The sequence below is a fragment of the Portunus trituberculatus genome, chromosome 7, assembly GCF_017591435.1.
Source record: "Portunus trituberculatus isolate SZX2019 chromosome 7, ASM1759143v1, whole genome shotgun sequence".
Lineage (NCBI taxonomy): Eukaryota > Metazoa > Arthropoda > Malacostraca > Decapoda > Portunidae > Portunus > Portunus trituberculatus.
The window spans coordinates 3,329,044-3,350,429 of NC_059261.1; the positions used below are offsets into that span (position 1 = coordinate 3,329,044).

Sequence of the window (21,386 nt, forward strand, 5' to 3'; positions counted from 1 at the left end):
CAGCCTTTACAAGGTGAAGAGATGGGGTGTCACTGTCTTAACATACTGCAAAGATCATTAGTTTTCTCTGTATTTGTCCTTGTATCTCGCTCAAACACGATACACAGACAACCATCGCTATATATTGACATGCAACCAATAGCCAACCTATTTTGATGGGTGTTTTTGCCCATGGTCTGTCTGGTGTCCTTGTGTACATAAGAAAAGACCACGCCAGGAAGAGGTTGTAGCACACAAAACGCGCCAACATTTACTGCATCATTTATCACTTCTAGTAGTCAGTAGTAAGTGTTAACTGCACTTCTGATGATAAATAGAGATCTCTGTATTACATTGATTTGATTTACTTGCATTTGGATCTCACAGAAGACGAAGTGCAAGTGAATTTCTAGAAATATTTCATCATCGATTTGGCATCATTTGGCACGCTCATGATGTAACCCAGTATTGTAGCATTTCATGAGGTGATTGGCCTTGAAAGTCTCTTCAGTTTACCGTTGAAATGTTGCCTCCATGGCCACTCCTCTCCAGGCAGCCTTGGGCCCAGCAAACAAGGATATTGGGAAAATGTTGCGGCGGGTGAGTGTCGGGCTTATCGGCAGCTGACAACGTTTTGGGTTGGCTTCTGGGAAGAGGGCGGGGCGTGACGTCACGGTCTCTGCCCTCATCCTTCCTCCAAGCTGTGGAGTGCAGGGAGGAAAGGCTTTGGGTTATCTTGTGCCGGACACGCTCGCCACCAATCAGCGGCCGCCTCACACTGACGCATTACCTTGCCTTCATTTTTTTATATTTATTTTTATTCATTTATTTAATTTATCATTTTTTTTAATGTGACCTGCTGTGGTCAAACTCATTGGCCAGCCTGTCTTGTATTCCTAGAATCTGGTCGGCCGAGCGTTGCAGTCACTCTATATACATAGTAACAGAGAGAGAGAGAGAGAGAGAGAGAGAGAGAGAGAGAGAGAGAGAATTTTTCCTGATCTCTAACTTTCAACATCCGTATGACCACAACAAAACAACATGCTTCATATCCTGTAGACCATCCTCTCTCTCTCTCTCTCTCTCTCTCTCTCTCTCTCTCTCTCTCTCTCTCTCTCGTGAGGCACAATAAAGCTGCACAGAGCACGGTGAATGGAATGAACTGCCACTGTTGGTGCTAACATGACCAGAATGAAGAGGGAGGTTTCGAGACATGTATCCCTTTATTTTCGCTAACCCTTTCGGACCTGTACGGGACTGTCAACTAAGTGGGTAACTTTTTGTTACCCTTGGCCAATTTTCCCATCTTACCTAATCAAGCTTGAAAAATATAGGTTTAAGAAGGACATGGGGAGGAATTGGTTCTGTAACTAGTGGTTGATGAATGGAACGGACTCAGTAGTCATGTTGTTAGTGCTGAGTCAATAGGGAGACTTAAAAGAAGGTTAAACACGAATATGAATGGGCATGATAGGTGGAAATAAGGAGGCGTGTTGATACAGGGACAGCCACGTGTAGCAGGATGGTCTCTTGAAGTTTCTCTCATTTTGTTACGTTTTTAAAGACAATCAGCAAAGACCACAATTACAGTCCTGGCGCAGATGTTGTACTGGTACACGTGGCAGATTTGTTCATCCCACGCCTCATTACTTGCCGGCAAAACACGAACGTTCCGACTATAGTCTCCACCAGGGATTACAATTGAACAACCACCGTGCTATGTGTACGTTAACCCCTTCAGTACCATGACGCGTTATCATATTCATTCTGCTACTATTTGGCGATTTTATACAGCTTTAGAAACTCGTGTTGGGATTACAATATTGAAAACTGAGGTCATTAGTGTTTTGACCTCCATAGACCCTTCCTAATGTACATAAAGGGTCTAAAATCAAAAGTCATAAAATGGTCTAAAGTCAAAAGTGTTGGTTCATGGTAAGAATGCGTCCCACTACTGAAGGGATTAATCTTGCAATAAATACGTCTTATTAGTTCAGTGACTGGTACCTTACTCTCAGTTTGCATCATCATGTTATTATTGACACATTCATGAGTGCAATTCTTCATTTAGCAATGGTGATTTTTTACTAATATGTTACCAGTTTATCTAGTTATTCACAGGAGAGCAGGGGCACCGGGTGGCCTTTACAGGAGGGGACACGCGGGCGGCACAGGCCTGAAAAGGGGCAGGACACCACCACCCAGAATAAAGGGCTCTACCCATTGCTTTTCCGTCACTGCTCACTGCCCCAGCCACTTCCGCCGTCACCACTTTGTCACGCAATCCCAGTCTCTCCCAGTGTGCCACAGTTCCCTGCAGTCTCTCCCAGTGTGCCACAGTTCCTGCAGCCTCCCAGTGTGCCACAGTTCCTGCAGCCTCTCCCAGTGTGCCACAGTTCCTGCAGTCTCTCCCAGTGTGCCACAGTTCCTGCAGTGTGTGCCACAGTTCCTGCAGCCTCCCAGTGTGCCACAGTTCCTGCAGCCTCTCCCAGTGTGCCACAGTTCCTGCAGCCTCTCCCAGTGTGCCACAGTTCCTGCAGCCTCCCAGTGTGCCAGTTCTCTGCAGTCTCAGTGTGCCACAGTTCCTGCAGCCTCTCCCAGCCTCTCCCCAAGCATCTCCCAGTCCTTCCAAGTAAATCTTAGCCCCTCTCAGTTTCTCAAAGCCACTTTCTCTCCTGCCGCAGCTGCTGGAGGAGGTGAGTGCCGCCCTGGCTCGCCACGTGACGGAGCCCCAGGAGTCAGAGCTCAGGCAGCAGGCTGTCTTCCTCTTGCTGGGGCCAGAGTACACAGCGAAACACTTCCCCTACCATAGATACAACGTGAGGACACTGGTAGGTTGGCGGGCCTGCTGGTGGTGGTGGTGGTGCTGCTGCTGCTTCTGTTGTTACTGCTGCTTTCTTTGCTGCCTTTCCTGCTGCTATTGGTTATACTACTGTACTGTTTTTATTGCTGCACCTGCTACTACTACTACTACTACTACTACTACTACTACTACTACTACTACTTACTGATATTACTACTACTACTACTACTACTACTACTACTACTACTACTACTACTACTTTCGGAGTTCGTTGCAGGTTGCAATCGTGCTATTCTAAGTGAAGACTTATTCTTACTGCAGGTAATATATTATACGGTATTGTATTTTCTAATTTTAATTCATCTAAGATTAATTACACCACTTCTCAAGATTGCTCATAATGTCACACAAATTCAATCAATGCCCTTAGAAATGTTAAGCTCATCTCCGTAAATCCTTATCTCCGTAAATCCTTCATCAATGTTAATCACATACAAATAAATCCACAAACATTAGGTGCCAATTTCACAGCTGATGCATCTCAATATCAACTCAATGCTTGACTTCTATAAATGCCCATATAATGTATACACCACAATATATCATATGTAATTATCTCCTCAATATGATATATCTTAATGCATCAACTGTGGAATTGCACTACACATACATAAAATCTTAATATAACATCCTAATAAATACACATCCTATATTTGTTTCCTCCTTTCACTTAAATGACATAAACATTGTCTTAGACTGCATTAACAACTATAGAGCTTTACTCACTAATACAAGAAAGAGTCTGTCCATGACTCAAATGTTTCTTCTCCTCCTCTCGGCCACTGCCTTCTGCTTTCTCCTCTCGTTTCTGCCAAGATTCTAGAGATCTTCTTGCTGGTTTCTGCTTATTTTAAATACTCAAGGTTTCGTACCTTTTCTCCACGCCCATTTTACCATCTACCATTCAGAGATCAGACATGTGGAGGTCCACGTGTGACAATGTAAGGACGAGAACACATACGAAGGTAATGTAGAAACAACCTTAAACGTAGTATACACAACATTGCCTTACTGGTGTTTCATAGGCTCAACTTTTCCCTAGTCTCATAGCACGTTCACCATTGGTCTAAACATGAAATACTGCTTGTTCATTGGCCATTTAAAACCACCAATCCTGTTTAACTACACGTGGGGAAACACGTGTTGACTATACTACTCTCCAACATCGTAAACAAGTATTTTGGTCTTGGGCGTTTGCTTGGGTCTGCGTACAATCTGATACCTGGCCTCCCACTCTCTTGTTAATGGTTGGCCTCCCACTCTCGTGTTAATGGTTTCCTGACACAGGATATCCTGACCCGATTTCGCCTCGATTCGCAGCAGGGTCCCTTTTACAATTCTCCCGTAGACGTGATTATTTACATCCTTGTGTGTTCTTCCACTGCTGCATCACGCTATGTCCCACCAGGCTGTGGCATGCCAGGTTATGACACTACTACTACTGATATTACTACTAATAATAGTAATGATAATAGTAATAATAATAATAGTAATAGTAATAATAACAACAATTATGATGATAATAATAATAATAATAATATGGATAATGATAATAATAATATGATAATAATAATAATAATAATAATAATAATAATAATAATAATAATGAGAGTAATAATACCACTAACTACTACTACTACTACTACTACTACTACTACTACTACTACTACCACCACCACCACCACCACCACCACCACTCTTTATTTCTCAGTCTTGTATTCGTCTCGTTCACCTGTTACGTGTCTCCTTACCTGTAATTAGCATTCCTACCTGTCTTCCTTATAAGTGATCACCTAGATACATTCTCTCTCTCTCTCTCTCTCTCTCTCTCTCTCTCTCTCTCTCTCTCTCTCTCTCTCTCTCTCTCTCTCTCTCTCTCTCTCTCTCTCTCTCTCTCTCTCATTTTGTTTTTATGAAATGTTTCGTTTTTTTATATTGAATATTTTCTTGCTTTATTCTTTCGTTTAATGTCGTGAAAGCGGCAGTGAGAGAGAGAGAGAGAGAGAGAGAGAGAGACACCGACGTTGTCTTAATCTCTAATTTTTCAGCATCCGTACATCAACAACAACAACAACAACTGCACTACATATCATGGACACATCCTTTCTCTCTCTCTCTCTCTCTCTCTCTCTCTCTCTCTCTCTCTCTCTCTCTCTCTCTCTCTCTCTCTCTCTCTCTCTCTCTCTCTCTCTCTCTCTCTCTCTCTCTCTCTCTCTCTCTCTCTCTCTCTCTCTGCATAATAAAGTTAAACGTATTCCAAAACGCTCGGTTCTCTCACCACGACTATTTTCCAAGGCCACAGGAATGATTAGCAGGGTTTTCAAGAGTGTTTCTCCATTAAAAAATGCAGGAAACTTGTCACTCTGCCTCTAGAACAGTAAAACAACTTAGTAAACTCTTGTAAACTTAAAAAGCCTTTTGAAATAGTGGATGTGAAGCACAGAAGCGTTTGAGAATACGAACCTATAACTTGTCGCTGCAAAGGAGCGGGAAAGTAGGGCCATGCAACTCCTGCTTTTTAAGAATTGGAGTGAGTGGCAGTGAGAGGCAAATATACTTACCCCCTTCACTACTGGACGTATTTTTACCTTGAGTTTTGGATGTGATTAGACGACTTTATTGACATTAGGAAGGGTCTGTGGAGGTCAGAAGTGTAATGGCCGGAGTCTTCACTATTTTGATCCCCACGTAAGTTTCTGAAGCTGTTTAAATCAGCAAACAGTAAGCAGAAAGAATGTGAAAACGTGTCCTGGTACTGAAGGGGTTAAGAGAAAAGCACCACCGAGTTGTGTCAGGAATGGAACTTTTTTCACAGCAAGCTGAAGTAGAGCAAGCATAACAAGGCAACGAAGTAAGCTGTTCCTGCCATAACGCCGCCAGACACGGCTGCCAGGGTTGCTGCTGTGTGCGGACCTCAATTGTTTCGTGAATATCCTCACGGTGCTGCAGACTACAAGCATTTTTTTGTTCCTTTTTCTTTGTTGCAGAGGCAGGAAAAGTGCAACAAAACTTCAATAAAAAGAAAAGAAATAGATAAAGGTCTTCAAGGTGGCGGTCCCTCAAGTCAAAAGTGAAGTTGTTCAGTCTAGACTTGAAAAAAAAAAGTTATTTCTAATGACTAAATTAATTATTCTTTGTTTTATACTATATGTTAATTTTCTAGAGCATTTATTAGTTCAGTTTGCTTCTGTCAACTTCACACTTTTTACGATATTTTTCATTGCCACCTTTCACCTCCGTTTTCTTTTCAGTTCTTGTTGTATTAGTTGTGTTACTCTTTCCACCTTCCTCTGCTCCACAGTACACACTGATGCTACATTTCCTCTGAAGGTTTCACTTTGTATTGTTGTATTAACCTGTTGTATACCACCGGAATGACCGTGCTTCAACGAAATAACTCTCTCTCTCTCTCTCTCTCTCTCTCTCTCTCTCTCTCTCTCTCTCTCTCTCTCTCTCTCTCTCTCTCTCTCTCTCTCTCTCTCTCTCACAGGAGCCGCCCCTCAACCCGCAGCGGAAGGAGAGTTACCTGAAGGAGGCGCGCCTGTTCCTCGACGAGTGTTTTAGCCGCGCCTTGGAGGTCAGTAAAGAGAGAGAGAGAGAGGGGTTGTTGGTTGTTGTTATAATATTAACGACAATAGTATTAGTTATAGTAGTAGTAGTAATGGTAGTAGTAGTAGTAATAGTAGTAATAGTAGCAGTAATTGTAGTAGAAGTAGTAGTAGCAGTAGTAGTAGTAGTAGTAGTAGTAGTAATAGTAGTAGTAGTAGCAGTAATAGTAGTAGTAGTAGTAGTAGTAGTAGTAGTAGTAGTATGGTGGTGGTAGTAGTAGTAGTAGTAGTAGTGGTAGTAATAGTAATAATGAAAGGGTTAGATAGGGTGAAGTGAAGGTTGGTCAGTGCAGTGAGAGAAGTAAACAGTGAAGAGGTAAAGCACAGTGGAATGGTTACGTACAGTGAAAGGTTAAACTCAGTGAAAGGTTTAGAAGCATTGAAAGAGTTATATACGTTCCGTGAAAGGTTTAACACACATGGAAAGGTTTACAAACATTGAAAGGTTACAAACAGCGGTATTATTATTATCAAAAAGTCAGGCAGTAATGTGTCATCTGTCTTTAATGTTTCGTCTCAGTGCCAGTCATATCTTATCGCCATATCCTGTGATGTCGCTCCACCGCCACCTCTGAACTTTGAGAGCTCTCTTGTTCTGGCGCTACAAAGTTACCCTCGTGGGAGAACTGACTCTTCCTAGTAATGCCTGTACCAAGGTGTCGTGTCGCGGATCCATGTTTCTGAAGCACATAGCTGCGGTGATTGTGGCGCGGCGGTGCACATTCCACATACCTTCACTAACAGACTCGCTGACCTGACCTCAACTCAGCTGCTTCTCGTGCTGTCTAAGAGAGAGAGAGAGAGAGAGAGAGAGAGAGAGAGAGAGAGAGAGAGAGAGAGAGGGCAAATAAAACATTCAGAGACTACTTATTCCTCCTTCCCTCCCATTCCTTCCATCCATCCCTTCTTCCCTCCCTTCCTTCCTCCTTTCCTCTCCCTCCCATTCTGTCTCTTCCTTCCTTCCTTTCTTTCTTCCTTCCTTCTTTCCTTCCTTCCCTCCCCTTCAGGAGCTGAGTTACCCGAGGGACGCCTCCCGCTACACCGGGGACACGCCCCTGGGGAAGTTCGTGGGAGAGGTGAGAGCAGCCTACAGGGAGTGTGTGAACCAGCGGGCAGCGGTGACAGCATTTGAGCAGGTGAGTGTGATTGTTGCTGTTGTTATTGTTGGTAGTAACTGGATGGTATTATTATTATTATTATTATTATTATTATTATTATTATTATTATTATTATTATTATTATTATTATTATTATTATTGTTTATTGTTGTTATTGTTGTTGTTGTTATTATTATCGTCATTATCATTATCATCATCATCATCATCATCATCATTATCATTATCATGCTATTTTGTTTATTTTTATTATCACTATTTTCATCTTTCCTCCTCCTCCTCCTCCTCCTCCTTCTCTCGAGATGGCAAGCCAGCAGCATCAAGGCCAGTTCAAATGGTACAACTATAAGCGTGGCTTTGGCTTCATCAGCGACTCCAGTACAAAAACTGACGTTTTTGTACACTACTCTGGACTAAAACGGTCCCTTCAAAGACGTCTCCCTCGCGAAGGTGATAACGTACAGTTCACCGTCTGCGTGGGAGACAAAGGACCGGAGGCCCGAGAAGTCGCGAGGACCAGCGAGACACCACAAACGAGCAGTCCAAGCCGGAAACCGCTTACCAGGACATGGGATATGGAAGCGAAGATAACTGCCTGCATCTGCACGGCAAAAGCCCTTGCTGGCAGCAACTCCAGACGCCTGCAAGTCCTTATCCCTGTCCTGCTTAAGCATAACGGTCTACCTGTTATACGGATCCCACAGCAAGCCCTCGGAACCGCCAACCACCACACACCTACACCGAGAAGAAGGCCCCAGCCGCTTCGCCAAGATGACGAGCAACCTTGCCACGACGACCCGGCAGATGAGGCTCCGATCGTCGAGGAGGAGGAGGAGGTGGAAGGAGAAGACGAGATCGTCGATGTGGAAGGCAGCGACACGGAAGAGCCACCTCCAATTGTCGAGGACCCTCCAAAAGAAGAAGAAGAAGGCTGGACAATATCGAAAAACAAGAGGAAGAAGAAGAAACCCACCGCGCCCGAAGCTGAACCAACTCCCCGCCCAAGCCCAAAGAGGGAGACAGTAGACAAGGACGGCGAGGAACCACACACCAACGACTACCAGCTAAGAAGCAAGAACACGGATACCAGACACGAAGAGCAAGGGCAATCCCTCTCAGACTTGATAGAAGGATTCAACAGATACAGGCAAGCCTTGCTGAGACAGCAAAACAACCAGCAGAACTAAAAACATCTCCACTCCCGACGCCAACAACGACAACGGTGTGGCTCTCCTTGACCGGGCCCTGCCTCCCAGCCCCCGCCCACCCACCCAAAGACGCCGCTCAACAACACTCAACATCACCCTGCACCTGGGTTAAGCCCCAGCGACTTTACTCTCCTACTAAAGCTCACTTCTTATCACCCACCTATTCTTCCCCTATCCCCACTTCCCCCCTCCTACTTTTCTATCTATCCTGACCTGACCTGACGGCCCTCCAGTGAAGGAGATCCGTTCCCTCTCTCTGAGACCCAGGTGGTTCAATGGTTGTGAGGCGCAGTGGGGAGGGGGTGCTGCTCTTAGCACCTCCAGCAGCAGGTCTCGGGAGGTTTGGCGGATTAGCGGGGCAGCCTTCACCTCCCGATGGTGATGGCGGGGCAGGACAGGAGGTAGTGAGCCAGTGGAAGTGTAATGTGGTTCCCCTTTGGAGGAAAACTGCCCGTCCTATTGCTCAAACGGGAGCGAATACCGCCCTTCATAGTCTATTAAGAGCCTACATGTGGTCAGTTTTCTCCATGTTGTGCACTGTGCCCAAACCTAACAGTAATACCAGGCAATATTGATTTCTCTTAAGGGAAAACAACTGAAAGCTGAGAACACCTTGCTTGTTTATTGTCTTCTTGTGTAGAAAGGGGGGACAAAATAAGAGGTTGGAGAAGAAGAAGAATTAGTGAAATAACAGAAAATAGCAGCTTTTGTGTATGCTTATTACCACTATTCTCCATTTCCTCCATTTCCTCCACCTCCTCCTCCTCCTCCTCCTCCTCCTCCTCCTCCTCCTCATCATCATCATCATCATCATCATCATCATCATCATCATCATAATCACTCACAATCGCCGGCAGGAGGATGAGAAGAGGAGACAGCTGAGAGAGAGAAAAAAGAAGAGTCCGGAGGAAGAGGAAGAGGAAGAGGAAGAGAGTGTACACGTGACTGTGAATTTGTCTGAGGCTGCAAGTGAAGCGATTGTGAGCCTTGTGGGGACCGACGCAGGGGCGAGGGAGAGGCTCAGGAAGAGGTGAGAGGAGGAGGAGGAGGAGGAGGAGGAATACGTAGCAAAGACGAGTGACAGGAGGCCTTGCGTTCGATGACGAGGTCACTCGTTAACTGTACTACATCTGTAATAAGCTATATAGCAAGAGGCAAGGATAGAACAGAAGAAGCTCCTCCCCACCCTCCGCTTTCTCCGGCAAGATATAAAATGAAAAAAAAAAACGATTGCTGATAGGAACAATCGGGGTGATTTGTACTCTATATATATATATATATATATATATATATATATATATATATATATATATATATATATATATATATAGATAGAGAGAGAGAGAGAGAGAGAGAGAGAGAGAGAGAGAGAGAGAGAGATCAGAAATAATTTTCTTTATAATACTTGTCTAACGTAGTTACCATGTAAACCTGGACGACAGGCGCTGGTAGCTTGTTCCAACATTCAGCTACTCTCGCCTTCAAAAAGTTTCTTCGCAAATCAATATTAAATCTGTCCCTTAAATTGCCAGCCGTTATTTCTTCTTAATTTTCAAAATCAAATTCAAAATGTTTGTTTAGGTTTTACCAACAAATGTTAGACTTGTAGTGGACATGTTATGTGATACAGCTGGGCGCGTTAAATGAAAACATTCTTTACAGGCCCCTATGAGATGCTTATCATTCATTAATTCCGAGACAGTTTACACTATATCTTAACAACTTACGACTTCATTGTGTTGAAATAGAGAAAAAAATACTAACAATAACAAATATTATAATAATGAGAAGAATGAGATTATCTTTAGAACTTACAACTTCACTCTACTGATATAGAGAGAAAAAAATGCTAACAATAGCAATAATAATGAGAGGAAATGATGAAAGTAGCAAAGTAAAGGTAATAGTCAAATCTAAAACAATAAGAGGGTGCATAATAAATAGTTAATAACCTAATAACAATTGTTTTTTTTTTTTTTTTTTTTGAAAGTAACCTTATTTTCACAATTTCTTAAAACGTCAGGAAGTTCATTCTATTTAATACAGCCGAAATAAGTAACAAACCTCTTCTGCATTTCTGATTTTGGGAACATGGGTCTGAGATTCCATCTGTTGCGTGTGTATGTATGGTGGACATCAAATGCTCTTGGTGTTGCAATGGTTTGATCACTGTGAACCTGGTCATATATATATTTGAGGCATTCTAGCGTGTATACGTCATGTACTTTGAGGATTCTTAGTTCTTTGAAGATTGGAGTAGTATGTGCATCGTTTTTTATTTTAGCAATCATGCGCATTATTCTCTTCTGAAGGATAAATAGTGGATGAGTGGTTGTCTTTGTGGCCATCCCCCACACAACATTGCAGCACTGTAGGTAGGGGTATACCAGTGTGTAATGGAAAGTGTTCAGAGTGTCAGAAGGTAACAGGTGTTTTACTTTATGCATTATACCAGAGGACCGAGATATCTTTGTTACTATGTGATTAATGTGCTCTCTCCATGTGAGCTCTTGATCAATGACTACGCCTAAATACCTAGCAGAGGATGAACTATTAAGTACTTTGTTGCACATTTCAATATCAAAGTTGTTATCGAATGTTTTATAGCCTGCAAAAACTCTATACTGTGTTTTATCAACATTTAAGGATAGTTTATTAGCACATAACCACTTTGTTACAAACTTTGATTCTGATTTTGTGATTTGAGTCAGTAATCCTAAATCTGTTCCAGAGAGAGTGATATTAGTATCATCTGCAAATAATATGAATTTCAATATTCCTGAGCTCTTAACAATGTCATTAATATAAACAAGAGATAAAAGTGGACCTAATATTGAGCCCTGGGGCACACCTGTGGTAAGGGGAGCAAGTCTAGATACTTGAGAATCAAATACAGTTAGCTGTTTTCTATTAGTTGAATAACATTTCATCAAGTTACTTACTAGTTGTATAAGCTCAAAAGATTTTTATAATCTATCTAGTGTACATTTTTAGATATTTTGAACGTTTCTGTGAGGTCACCTTGGATTGGACGATCTCTTAGGGAAAACACATCTGATCTCTTTAGACGTTCTTCATACGACAGACCACGTAGTCTTGGGATTAGTTTAGCTGCTCGTCTTTGCACGCTTTCCAACTTCTTAATGTCTTTTTCATAACATAAAGACCAGAACTGAACCGCGTATTCCAAGTGCGGTCTCACTAACGAAGTATACAGACGCGTTATGACTTCAGGTGTTTTCCAGTCAAAATTACGCGCAATGAACCCCAAGATGACACTTGCTTTGGGACTCGCAGCTGAACATTGCGTGCCACATTTCAGACCACTTGTTACTAATACGCCCACCTCCTTCTCTTCAGTAACTTTGATCAAATTACATCCATGTAATCTATAATTATGCTTTACATTGTTTTGGCCAATGTGCATTACTTTACACTTATCCTCATTAAAATTAAAAAAACATTTGTCACTCCAGGGAGTAAGGTTATCTAAATCCCGCTGGATGGCATTACAGTCGTCTCATGTGGCCACTTTACCAACTACTAAGCGTTTCAGAGAGTTTGAGGGCACGTTTTTTCTAGAATAACTTTGTAAGGAACACGCATATCATTATGAAATTTTGCCACAGTGTATTTGACACCCTCCCCGAATATCCCAATGTGTCATGAATCGTAAACAGTATATAATAATGGCACTTCTCCCTATAAAAACAGGAGAAAGTCACTTATCCCTCACGAAGAAACGGACTAGTGGTGAGAGAGAGAGAGAGAGAGAGAGAGAGAGAGAATACATAGACGGGGAGGGGAAAGGAGGGGAGGAGAGGAAGGGAGCGAAATATGGGAGGGGATGGAAGAGAGGAGGGTAGGAGCAGGGGGAGGGACTATGTGGGTGGAGCTTGTTACTACGTCACAGATAGTACTACGTCACCATTTCTCACCACTTGTCCGTTTCTTCGTGAGGGATAAGTGACTTTCTCCTGTTTTTATAGGGAGAAGTGCCATTATTATATACTGTTGACGATTCTTGACACATTGGGATATTCGGGAGGGTGTCAAGTACACTGTGGCAAAATTTCATAATGATATGCGTGTTCCTTACAAAGTTATTCTAGAAAACGTGCCCTCAAACTCTCTGAAACGCTTAGTAGTTTACTGTCGTCCGCTTATTTGGATATTTTCGAGACAACACCGCAGTCTACGTAGTTTATTTATAGTCTATCAAAAAAGTAACTGGCCCAAAACTGAACCCTGCGGGACATCACTTGAAGCCATTCGGAAGCTTCTCCATTTATAACTACTCGTTGTTTCCTTTTGGTTAGCCAGCTTTCAGTTTAAAGACCTTTACGTGGTGCAGTATCAAACACTTTCTTGAAGTCGAGATTACGCAATGTCCTTCCTGTACTATTCCGTGTCTCCTTTGGCCCCTCACAGACTGAAGGAGAAGTATGTTGCTCTCCCTCCCTCCCTCCGCCTCTCTCTGTGGTGGGAGGTGCTGGGGGAGAGGGAGGAGGGGGTGAGAGGGGAGGGAGAGGTGAGAGAGAGGCTGCTGTCAACTCTGGAGAGGGAGATGAAGAGACAGCGATTGAGAAGAGCGATAGAGAGCAAGGCATGGAGAGCGATAGACGAGGCTGTCATAGAGGTGAGAGAGAGAGAGAGAGAGAGAGAGAGAGATTAGATAAAACCGCTTCGTCAAAACTCATCCTGTCTCTCTCTCTCTCTCTCTCTCTCTCTCTCTCTCTCTCTCTCTCTGTAACACACACAGGCATATGACACCACTCCCCTGCTCGCGCCCTTGGAATCAGATGGCCACCTTCTTCAGACAGCTCGCGCCCTCAACATCATGACTGTTCTCAGCGGGAAATTCTCGTCTTCCTTTGTGTTTTCTCTTGTTCCCTTACAGCTCCTCCTTCGTCGGCAACAAGAGCAAGAAGACGGTGAGAGAGAGAGAGAGAGAGAGAGAGAGAGAGAGAGAGAGATTGTTTGTATGTGTGTGTGTTTGTGTGTATGTGTGTTGGCAGATCCTTGTGATCTATCAATTTATCTCAGTATCTCATGTTTGTCTCTTACACACACACACACACACACACACACACACACACACACACACACACACACACACACACTGTAGGTAGTGAATTAAGTACTATTGATCTTTTAATGAATCAAATAACTTGAAGCTTAATGTTGACAAAACAAGTGACATATTGTTTCAAAATAGGTCTATAAAACATGTTTTTCCTGCTGTATTGTTAAATGGTGAAAAATGAACCCAGGTCCACACTGCCAAGTTTGTCGGTGTTAAAGTTGATGAAAATTTGAATTGGAAAATGCAACAAATGAAGTTTGCGTAAAGCTCTCAAAGACAACTGGCATCTTATATAGAATTTGTCATAGTTTAACTGAGGAAGCTAAAATAAGTACATACTATACTCTTGTTTATCCACATTTTACATATTGTGTTTCGTTATGGGCGAGTACTTGGCCTTCATTCCTAAATAAATTAACCATTTCACAAAATAAATTCTTCCGATGCATTTTCCATCAAAAGAAATTTGAGTCAACAGATGAAATATGCCAGTCTAGAAACACTCTCAAAGTGTCAATACATAAATACTTCACTCTGTTATTGATTTTTAAAACAATTGGTCCTAATTCAGTGTTGAAATTTAGAGAGCATTCCTGTAATACTAGGAGTACTAATGTTAACTTATCATTACCTGTATTTAGGACTAAACTATTCAAAAATAGTGTTATAAATTGTGGTCCAGAATTTTTCAATAGTCTCCCTCGGGATATGAAAGTCCCGCTTAGAGAAAATAATTGAATTAAATTGAAAAAGGAAATGAAAAGTGATCTGTTACATGTACAAACCTAGATACACTCTAATTATTGATGAATTTGGTAGGATAATGTTTTCATTGTAATTGTCATGATGGTTGAGCTCCTGCTGTCTTCTGACTTATATTTCATGTTTTATTACGTTCACCCTTATACCTTGATTGACAAACTGTACTCATCACTATTGTACTACATTACATTGCATTAGTTACGTTTTCTTGTGCTTGTTCACCCTGCCATAATTCATTATTTCATTTAATTTCCTTAAGTCTGTCTGTCTTAGGAGTTACGACTCGACAGACTGTGCCAAGCTCTATGTTTGTAATGTAAACAATGGCAATTAATTTACTTTACTTTACACACACACACACACACACACACACACACACACACACACACACACACACACACACACACACACACAGAGGCCGTGGTGATGCGCGTGGCAAGTTGGGGTTACCTGTTGTGTCGCCACTGCCTGCTGGAGCCGCAGGAAGTGTTTGGCGTGGCGGAGGAGGTGGTGAGGGTGGTGGGGATGGAGGACCCTGCCTATCTATCACACCTGCGCTCTTGTCTCTCCGCCCACACCCAAAATTTCAATGTGCAGGTGTGTTGTGATTGTTTGTTGTTGTTGTGGTTGTTGTTCTTGTTGTTGTTATTGTTGTTGTTGTAGTGTTTCTATTGTATGTTACCTAATCGTTCCATCCTCTCTCTCTCTCTCTCTCTCTCTCTCTCTCTCTCTCTCTCTCTCTCTCTCTCTCTCTCTCTCTCTCTCTCTCTGTCAGGTGTTCCCGCCGGAGCTGCTGACGAGGAACACAGAGGCTTCACTCAGGTTTCACGCACAGCTGACAGGCAGAGGCGCCCGCTCCCTCCCGCCCGTGCCCAAGGGAGTGTTTAGTGAGCCAAGTCTGTTTGTCAGGAAGTGGATAGCGCAGGTGAGAGAGAGAGAGAGAGAGAGAGAGAGAGAGAATTTAACTTTGTTCCAGCAGCCTCTCTTCCTTCTCTTGTCCATTTTTCCTTCCTTCCTTCTTTGCTTACTTCCTCCCTCCTTCATTTCTTTCCTCCTTCCTTGCTTTCTCTCTCTCTCTCTCTCTCTCTCTCTCTCTCTCTCTCTCTCTCTCTCTCTCTCTCTCCACAGTGAACCATTATGTGAACACAATCACTGAAACACTTGAAATATTCCACACTAAAGTTATCAGTCAATTCAATCAAAGTAAAACCCACTCGAGCCTGTTAAAGTGTTGAACTATCACTAACAACACAAAAACACCCTTGAAAACCCCAACAACTTGCACTACACCCTCTCAAACTGTTACTACACACACCAAAACACGCAATGCCTACAATAACTTCCACTACAACCTTTTCAAAGAAGTTAACACGCTCACACAGACGAAAATACTCGTGTACACTACATTTGTCATCTCTCCGTGTGGTGTGCAGGTGTTTGTGGGCGTGGTGGAGATGCAGGCGGCCCTGTGGGTGTGGGATCAGCTCTTCTTGGACAAGTGGAGGCGTGGCACTGTTAAGTTTGTGGCACTGTCTCTCCTTGCTATTATACGACCGTGGGTGATGAGGGCGTCTGCTTATGATATCATGAAGGTGTGAAGTGTTCTCTCTCTCTCTCTCTCTCTCTCTCTCTCTCTCTCTCTCTCTCTCTCTCTCTCTCTCTCTCTCTCTCTCTCTGTGTGTGTGTGTGTGTGTGTGTGTGTGTGTGTGTGTGTGTGTGTGTGTGTGTGTCAGGTTGTAATAGTTAGAATGGACCAGGTTGGGTGACGTGTATTTCTCGTTGGTTGACTTGGTAATGTTAGGTTAGGTTTGGTTAGGGTAAAAGTTTGCCTCATGTTGCGCTACGTTAGCTTAGGTTAGCGTAGGTTAACTTAGAGTTGGCTGGGTTCAGTTAGATTACATTAGGTTAGGTTGTGTTGGGTTAAGTGTGGTGCGGCAAGATGTGGTGTGGTGTGGAGTGGTGTGGCGTAGTGTGGTGTGGCAAGCTCTTGGGTGTAGAGTGGCGTGGTGTGGTGTACTTTGGTGTATGCAATAAGGCCAATCACGGACAGGTGTTGCTGGAGGAGCCGGGGCGAGCGTACCTGGGCGAGTTGCGGCGAGCGTTTGCACACCTGGCGGGCGGAGGGCGGCTTCAAGACACGCCCGCTGGGAGTTACGTGGGCGGCGAGGGCGTGGGTGGTGTGCCCTCTATACAGGTGTGTTTGTGTGTTTGTTTGCTGGTGTGTTCTTTATTTTAGTCTATCTTTTGTTTCATTTATGTGTGTGTGTGTGTGTGTGTGTGTGTGTGTGTGTGTGTGTAATAATAATGATGAAATAAGAAAAAGCAAGTGATATGTAATTTTTTGTTCCAGCAGCAAGGAAAGTAAGCAGCAAACAAGGCAGAGAATGTGTCCAGACAGGTGCGTCACTCTTAATTGCCTCCAGGTGATTAGCTCTCCCACCTGCACTGCCTTACGATGGAATGTTGGTAATTGCCTTGGCGTTTGTAGCGTGCTGTTATGTCCTTGTGGTCTCGAGAAGAGGAGGAACGTAAGAAAAAAAAGAGGAGGAAGAATATGAGGAAAGAGGAGGAGAAGAAATACATGAAAAGGACCAAAGGAGGAGGAATGTAAGAAAAAGTGTGAAGGAGAAGGAATGTAAAACAAGATAATGAGTTGGAATGTAGGCATGAGAAGAGGAGGAGGAGGAGGAGTAAAAGAATATAAGAACAGGAGAAGAGAAGAGGAGGAGGAAAATGAAGAAGAATCAGAAGAAGAAGAGAATGATGTGGAGATTGAGGAGGAGAAAGACAACAAAAGGAAAGAGGACGAGGAAAAACATAAGACAAGAAGGAGGAGTAAAACGAAAGAGAGAGAGAGAGAGAGAGAGAGAGAGAGAGAGAGAGAGAGAGAGAGATGAATAAGGTGCGTGTCTTTACAGGTAGTTGATGAGAGTGGCAGCTTATCAAGGCCTTACAAGTACTAACCACTCACCGGTTCCCTGCCTTACCTGTCTCATTAACACCAGGCTGGCGTCGGCCGTCCATTCCTCTCCTCTTACCTGTATCACGTTTGTTGTAGTAGTAGTAGTAGTAGTAGTAGTAGTAGTAGTAGTAGTAGTGGCAACAGTAGTAGTAATTGTTGTGGTAGCAGCAGTAGTAGCAGTAGTAATAATCAATGAATCATCAGTCAGAATGTATTTCCATTGTACCTTGTTATTCTTTACATTGTTAATATTATCATATTGATTAAAACACAAAAATAACAAATTAGTCGAATTGTATCTCTCGAGGCTCAAAACGCATGTTTAAATGAGGATGAAAGGAAGTCACCAGATCACTGTTCGTCAAACTAAAAACATGACAAAACTTACTAAAACGAACCAATAATATTTAAAGTTGCTGAGTAAAAAGTACAAAGTCAAGTAATAAAATGTACAAAAAAATCGATAAATCAATGAAATTAAAGTGTAAAGCAATAAAATGATTGAAACGGTAAGACATTTTGGTTGAAAGTAAGATTAGGTCAAATGGAGAATACATGAGTACCAATTGTCAGTGTTGGAATGGTTTGCACGAGAGGTGATTTTTGAGACGCTTTTTGAAATGAGATAGGGAGGTGGAGTGTTTAACATGATTAGGGAGGGTGTGCCAAAGGGCGGGCGCAGCCACTAGAAAGGAGGTGTTGCCCAAGCAGGTGTTACAGCGGGGAACACACACTTGTTCTGTGTGTCTGGTGTTGACATTATGGGCACACATGTCGCTTACTGTGGGGAATGCGGAAAATTGTTATTCACCAAGTTATATGTTATGGTTGGCAATTCAAGTATATATTTTTGATTGATCTTTAGCCTAGTTTGTGATGCTCATGACTAGTGACTGTATTAGTGTGATTGTTGTGTTTTTGTTAAAGTAGTTCCTTAATCTATTGACATACATTAGTGTACCGTATACTTTCTTACTTACTTCGTTAGTGTGTGTATCAAACAGCAGGTTCTTTAGAGATGTGCTGGGGGTGGTAACGTTGCCGACCACTCTCATGTGTGTGTCAGGCGGGATCTTTGACACCAGCCCCTTGTTACCTTGTCCCTAGGAACACACACTGAGTTGTTGTTTTTAGCGTTGGTCATTAAAACATTTTGATGAAAATATGCTTTTGCTAATTTTACAGTTTGTTCACTTTTGTGTGTGTGAAATCATTGATGTGATTTATGTTAGCTGTGTGTATGAACTGGGTGTCGTCGGCACACTGAATGATATTACAATTTGTCAAGGAACACCAAAGATCATTTACATACATAATGAACAGAAGGGGACCAAGTAGTGACCCTTGAGGCACACCATAAGAAATATTTGTTTTGTGTGACATTGTATCATTTATGCGCACTGTTTGTGTCCTGTCACTGAGGTGGCTGTGGAACCACAAGGGATCAGTGTTTAGCTGGAGCCACTTACACACCAATATCGAGGGACTAACGCTGTCAAATGCTTTTCACAAGTCGCAAAGAGTTAATATATAAAATAATTGCCTTCTTTAGCAGTAGTAGTAGTAGTTGTTGTTGTTGTTGTAATAGTATTATTATTATTATTAGTAGTAGTAGTAGTAAAAGTAGTACTAGTAGTAGTAGTGGCAAGGTATGTTGTTACACACACACACACACACACACACACACACACACACACACACACACACACACACACACACACACACACACACATACATCATCTGTGTGTGATTTAACTACTTCCCTCCTTCCTTTCCTACCATCACCTCTTCTGTCTATCTTTCCCTCCCTTCTTCTCTTCCCTCTCCCTAGTCGTCTTTTCCCCTCTTCAGCCTCCCTTACACTCCCTTCCCCTCTTCCCTTTCCTTTATCCTCCTCCCCCTCCCCCTAACGTGTCTGTCTCTGCACAGGCTACAGGAGTTAGTGGGAGAGGAGGGCAGGCTGCGAGGGGAGGGGAGAGGAGAGGAGAGGTGGGGATTAGGGAGATGGAGGGGAGGGGAGAGGAGGAATGAGGGGGGCACAGAAACAGTTTGATAAGGGAAGGGGGATGGGGAAGGAATGGAGAGGGGAGGGGAGGGGGTAGTGAGTTGAACTGTAATTGCCTTCAGGAATTTGAGAGAGAGAGAGAGAGAGAGAGAGAGAGAGAGAGAGAGAGAGAATTATATGCTGTGATAAATAAGATTAGATCAAAATGTCAGATTTTTAAGAGAATGATGCTTCTTCCGCATCAAATTAATTCCATCATTGAAAAAAATCTTCATTTCTTTGTTGTGTGCTTTCCGTTTCCTTCTGTGACGTTCATTCATTCACTCATTCACTCATTCACTCATTGACTTATTCATTCATTCATTCATTGGGGAGCAAACACTTCATTTTTCTTCTTTTATCGATCTTTTGTGGAATCTCTCTCTCCTCTCTCTCTCTCTCTCTCTCTCTCTCTCTCTCTCTCTCTCTCTCTCTCTCTCTCTCTCTCTCTCTCTCTCTCTCTGGCCTTGACCAGGAATGAGGAGCGGGTAGTGAGTTGAACTGTAATTGCCTTGTGGAATTTGAGAGAGAGAGAGAGAGAGAGAGAGTTAGGGTTAAGTTTGCTTGAATTGCGTTGGGTTACATTACGTCACTCAAGTGTAGTTAGGTTAGATTAGGTTAGGTTAGGTTAGGTTGAGTAAAGGCAAGGTTTAGTAAGGGTGTGTTACCTTAGATTTTTTGTGTGGTTAGGTTACCTTAACTTTCAAAAGGTTAGGTTAGGTTAGCTAGGGTTACATTACGTTAGGTCTAGTAAGTTTAGATCAATGTTTGGTTAGGTTAGGTTAGGATACCTTAGGTTACATTTACTTTCCTTCTACAATCGTCTAGTGAACGCCAAAGATAAACACAAGGGAAGCAAACAACAACTTGGGGAGGAACTATTTGGGACAAGCAACACAAGGCAGGATTGTCACGATGGCTTACACAGCGGAGAGGGGAAGTGAGGGCTTACTGGCTCAGGTCTTATATTATCCTGGGGCTGAGGTAGGGGGGGTGAAGGTCACATTCCTCGTTTCATGATGCCAGCTGAAGGGAGAGAGAGAGAGAGAGAGAGAGAGAGAGAGAGAGAGAGAGAGAGATTATTTTTGTAATGAATAAATACAATCCAAGAGATGCAAACTGAACACACACACACACACACACACACACACACACACACACACACACACACACACACACACACACACACACACACACAGTGATTGTTGTATATTGCAGTTTGACAAAGGTTTGTACACACGTACCCAAGTTTGTGAGAAGATGTTTGGTGAGTTTAGTTTTAAATGTGTGTATTGTAGGTGCCTCGTGTACATGTGGCGGGAGAGTGTTCCAAAGGGAGGGTCCGTGTACAGCGAGAGAGCGTCCGTCCACCTCACTGTGTGTGTGTACTCTGGCTACACAGAGACTGTTGTGTTGCCTGCTTGTGCTGCCTGTGACACTGATCACTGTTTCCAAAGTGACAATAGGGTGTGGGTAGTAGTCCCTTTTTCATTGGAACATTGTGCTTGGTGTGTTCAACATGACAGTGTTCTTAATGTTGAGCCATTGTACCTTTTCCAATAAAGGAGTGACGTGGTCGTATTTCCATCAGCGAGTTTGGTAGCAAAGTTTAGCACTTTTTCACTCTGACTGAGTAAAGTGTTGTTTGTTGTTCCCCATACAGTGTTGCAATGGTTCAGTATCACTGATTGAACAATGAGTACACGTGTTGCTTCATCAAAGTAGTGTTTGGCCATGTTGATAGACATGATGGTGCCCA

General features: G+C 42.9%; 1 protein-coding gene and 1 long non-coding RNA gene across 2 annotated transcripts in view; one reads left to right on the forward strand and one right to left on the reverse strand.

Annotated features, from left to right (window-relative positions):
* LOC123498146 overlaps positions 1–3,634 on the reverse strand; it is a 4,188-nt gene extending 554 nt beyond the window's left edge. The window contains exons 1-2 of the long non-coding RNA XR_006672650.1: positions 3,569–3,634; positions 1–680 (exon numbers count right to left, since the gene is read on the reverse strand). The exon at positions 1–680 is cut by the window's left edge and continues 554 nt beyond it. This is a non-coding gene — a long non-coding RNA (uncharacterized LOC123498146). The remainder of the gene's footprint in view (positions 681–3,568) is intronic.
* Positions 1–17,209, forward strand: part of LOC123520820 — a 224,076-nt gene extending 206,867 nt beyond the window's left edge. Inside the window, exons 4-14 of the mRNA XM_045283446.1 lie at positions 2,664–2,810; positions 6,333–6,419; positions 7,458–7,586; positions 9,631–9,803; positions 13,205–13,412; positions 13,536–13,707; positions 15,037–15,218; positions 15,397–15,546; positions 16,055–16,213; positions 16,672–16,815; positions 16,972–17,209. Of these exons, the coding sequence (XP_045139381.1) occupies positions 2,664–2,810; positions 6,333–6,419; positions 7,458–7,586; positions 9,631–9,803; positions 13,205–13,412; positions 13,536–13,707; positions 15,037–15,218; positions 15,397–15,546; positions 16,055–16,213; positions 16,672–16,815; positions 16,972–16,986 (1,566 nt within the window). The 3' untranslated portion in view covers positions 16,987–17,209. The remainder of the gene's footprint in view (positions 1–2,663; positions 2,811–6,332; positions 6,420–7,457; positions 7,587–9,630; positions 9,804–13,204; positions 13,413–13,535; positions 13,708–15,036; positions 15,219–15,396; positions 15,547–16,054; positions 16,214–16,671; positions 16,816–16,971) is intronic.
* The last annotated feature ends 4,177 nt before the right edge of the window (positions 17,210–21,386 follow it).